We start from the raw sequence: 3,926 nt of genomic DNA, 5'->3' as shown, positions 1-3,926 counted from the left end.
CGATCGAGAAGAACGAAGAGATGACCGGAGAGACGGCAGAAGAGAGAGAGATAGAAGCGATCGAGATTATTATCGCGGCCACGATGGCCGCGATAGATCTTCCCGCCGTGACTACTCTGGCTCCGAAACTGATGATGATGGATGGGAGAGAGTTAAACCTAGGAGAAGGCGGTACAGATATTAATTTTTTATTTATATTCAATGAGTAAGCTTAAAATAATTTCTCTAAATGTGCGAGGACTCGGGTCCTCCAGTAAAAGTCGAAAAATTATTCAAGAATTAAATTATTCAAACTGTGACATAATCCTTTTACAAGAAACACATGTCTCATGCAAAAAACAAGCGGAGGAATTCGAAATACTCTGGCGCGGCAAATGTCTGTGGTCCTTCGGGACTGGCAGGTCTGCCGGTGTTGCCATCCTCTTTTCTCTAAACTTTCCAGGCAAAATTATCCGTTTTTTGACCGATTCCGAAGGAAGAATATTGAGCTTACTCATTGACTACTATAATTCTAAACCAAATTTAGTGAACATTTACTCTCCCAATACTATTTCGGATCGTAAAAGTTTTTTCTCTTGTCTGCACAATTACTTTCTCCCCCAAGGGGACCTAGTGATCGGGGGAGACTTTAATTGTGTGGACAATGTCCTAGATAAATTAAATTGTTCCGCCATCCTATTGTCTGATCAAAAACTTCTCCGATCCCTTTGTGCTGACTTCTCACTTACAGACATTTGGCGCAAAAACAACCCGCGCAAAGTAACTTTCACCTGGTCTAATAAAGACCATACCCAGGCATCTAGAATTGACCGCTTTCTCGTCGCTAAAGGCTTAACCCTAGTAACGAAATGTAATATTCTTCCATGCGTATACGACCTATCCGATCATGACTTTGTAAAAATTGAACTAACGACTAACCCTTCTAATCACGGTCCTGGAATTTGGAAGTTCAACAGCTCTTTACTCTCAGATGTAGAATTTAAAAACATTATGTCAAAATCGATTAACAACTTTAAGCTTAAAATCCCCGAATTCGCCTCCCTTCGCGAATGGTGGGATGCTCTAAAAATTGAAATCCGCAAAACAAGTATTTCATACTGTATCCGTAAACAGAGAACAGCAAATGCCAAAAGAATCCTAATTACTAAGCAATTAACCCATGCTAAAAACGCTTTACATTCTAATCGCTTAAATAACCCAGGTGTAATTAGCGATTTGGAAAGCCAATTGTCCTCTCTGATCTCGAAAGAAGCCGAAGGAGCTAAAGTCCGCTCCCGAGCACAATGGTTCGAAGAAGGTGAGAAGCCAACACGCTATTTCTTCCGTCTGGAGAAAAAACGAGCTGACATGAATAGTTTTGAATCTTTTTTTGACGAGAACGGTGTTCTCAGAAATTCTCAAAATGATCTTGAAAGAATTTTAACCAATTTTTACAAGAATTTATTCACCCAAGATCCTCTTGATATGCAAATTCAAACTGAAATAATTGACGGCCTCGAATTTTCACTGACTGATTATGAGCGCAATCTATGTGAAGGCCCTTTTTCTAATAAAGAATTACTTACTGCATTGGAAGGCCTTCAGACCGGCAAGTCACCCGGTTCTGATGGTCTCCCAACAGAATTTTACTCGTGTTTTTGGAACGATTTGAGCGAATCTCTCCTTTCTGTTTTGAACGAGGCCTTTCTTGCTGGCTCCCTCGCGGATAGCCAGTACGAGGGCCTCCTACGACTCATCCACAAAAAAGATGATCGACGCCTCGCAAAAAATTGGCGCCCAATTTCCTTGTTAAACACTGACTACAAGTTAGCATCTAAAATCATCACTGAACGATTGAAAAAAGTCATGAACTCCATCGTGCATTCAGACCAAACGTGCGGCGTGGTCGGCCGCACTATCTTCTCAAATTTGGCCTTACTTCGTGATGCCCTCGACATGATTGACAAAACTAATGAACCGGGTATTCTCATTTCCTTAGATCAAGAAAAAGCTTTTGACCGAGTTGACCACGAATTCATGATGAGAGTATTGCGTAAATTTGGTTTCGGCCCCTCCTTTTGTGGGTGGGTCGAACTATTTTATTCTAAAGCCTTCTCTAGAATCATTGTTAATGGCTCCCTGTCCCCCCCTGTCCACTTAAGAAGAGGGGTGAGACAAGGATGCCCATTATCTCCTCTCCTTTATGTGCTAGTTTCAGAAGTATTATCAACGCAAATCCGTAATTGTAAAGATATTGAAGGTTTCCTGCTCCCCGGAGCAGGGGGCCTTCAATATAAAATATCCCAGTACGCTGACGATGCTACTTGCATCTTAAAATCCGAAAGATCTCTTTCTTCACTTCTCCGAGTCGTATCAAAATTTGAACAAGGATCTGGCGCTAAACTGAACACGTCCAAATCTGAAGCAATGTGGTTAGGAAAATGGCGAACTAGAATTGAATCTCCCTATGGCCTCAAATGGGTCACTAAAATGAGAGTGCTTGGTGTTTATTTCTCAAACGGCCTCGTCAATGTCGACGACGACAATTGGCGGGCCAAATTAGACAAACTAAGTTCGGTTCTAAATCTTTGGAAACAAAGAGACCTGTCTTTTATCGGTAGGACCTTAATTGTAAATACTTTAGGCGCAAGCCGTTTATGGCACGTTGCTAAAGTCATCCCCCCACCCCGTTGGGTGCACGATAGCTTTAAGTCGATCATTTGGCCTTTTATCTGGAGAGGAAAAATGGAAAATGTTAGTCGCGATCGCTGTTGTGCGCCCCCATCATCCGGGGGCCTCAACGTCGTTAATTTTAAAGCTAAGTGCGCTAGCCTGCGCCTTTCTGTTTTTTCCAGTTTAAGAGATGACTTTGGCACATCCAAATGGCATTACCTAGCTCGATATTTTTTAGGACATAAGCTAACTATTCTAGATCCCCGTTTTTCTTTTCCCACCAATTCTGCTCCCTCTTCCTTCCTTCCTTCCAATTACTACCGCCTTTGTCTAGATAATTTCCGTACCTTGCATCAGAAAACTGGTGCCTTACCTGATTTACTCACCGGTAAGAATTTATATCTTTTGTTGCTTGACCCCGTCTGCGTTGCACCCCGGTGCTCCGGTTTTTGGGCGTCTGCTATGGACCGCCCCATCAATCGTTGGGCCTGGGTGTGGCGCAAGTCTCGCCTAAAGCTAATTGAAAACAAGAAGAACGATCTAATTTGGCTATTGATCCATAGAATGATCCGCGTAAGATATCTCCTTAAGTCTTGGGGATACATCAATAGTGACAAATGCGCGATCTGCGGAAAAACGGGAACTATTGAACACTGCTTCTTGGGATGTCCCAGAGTTGTGAAAGTCTGGGACCACTTCTCCCCCCTTTTCCGTGCTCTACTCGACTCCCCCTTCTCTATCTCCCCTACATCTGTCTACTACCCTTTTTCCCTAGACAAATCTACCACCGCTATATCCTTATCTAACTTTCTCAAGGCAACCATCATATATTGGTGTTGGCTTGCCAGAAATAAAGCTACCTTCGAAGGTTCTCTTTTGAGCTCCAACGCGATTATAGACTTAATTAAGAAAGATGTCCAACTCAGAATTCTTAGTAACGACACTGATACCTTAAGGAATTTTTGGTCTTTTAAAAACGTACTTTGTTCGGTCGACGCTGGTAAGCCCATCTTCTTCCCCTCTCTTGCTCCCCCCTGAACCTTTGGATATAATAAAACTTGTTAAATCTCGCCCATGAGGGGTGCCTACTCCGGGCTACAGGCCCGCGCGCTGTTTGCGCCCCACATGGTCTGAAATATCTCTTTGTAAATAGTAAATAGAAAACTTTTAAATAGAACTTTGTTACCTCTTACAGGTGGGCGCTTACTCCGGGCTGTTATAACCCGTGCGCTGTTCGTGCCGCCTGTGAGAGAAAATATCATTAGTTAATTGAG

General features: G+C 42.8%; 1 protein-coding gene across 1 annotated transcript in view; it reads left to right on the top strand.

Annotated features, from left to right (window-relative positions):
* The window catches only part of LOC136282316 (uncharacterized), a 1,153-nt gene extending 665 nt beyond the window's left edge, over positions 1–488 (top strand). The window contains exon 1 of the mRNA XM_066169839.1: positions 1–488. This exon is cut by the window's left edge and continues 665 nt beyond it. Coding sequence (XP_066025936.1) covers positions 1–184 — 184 coding nt within the window. The 3' untranslated portion in view covers positions 185–488.
* Positions 489–3,926: the final 3,438 nt, after the last annotated feature.

The sequence above is a fragment of the Pocillopora verrucosa genome, chromosome 7 (assembly GCF_036669915.1).
Source record: "Pocillopora verrucosa isolate sample1 chromosome 7, ASM3666991v2, whole genome shotgun sequence".
NCBI lineage: Eukaryota > Metazoa > Cnidaria > Anthozoa > Scleractinia > Pocilloporidae > Pocillopora > Pocillopora verrucosa.
This window is presented reverse-complemented; position numbering and strand designations above follow the sequence as displayed.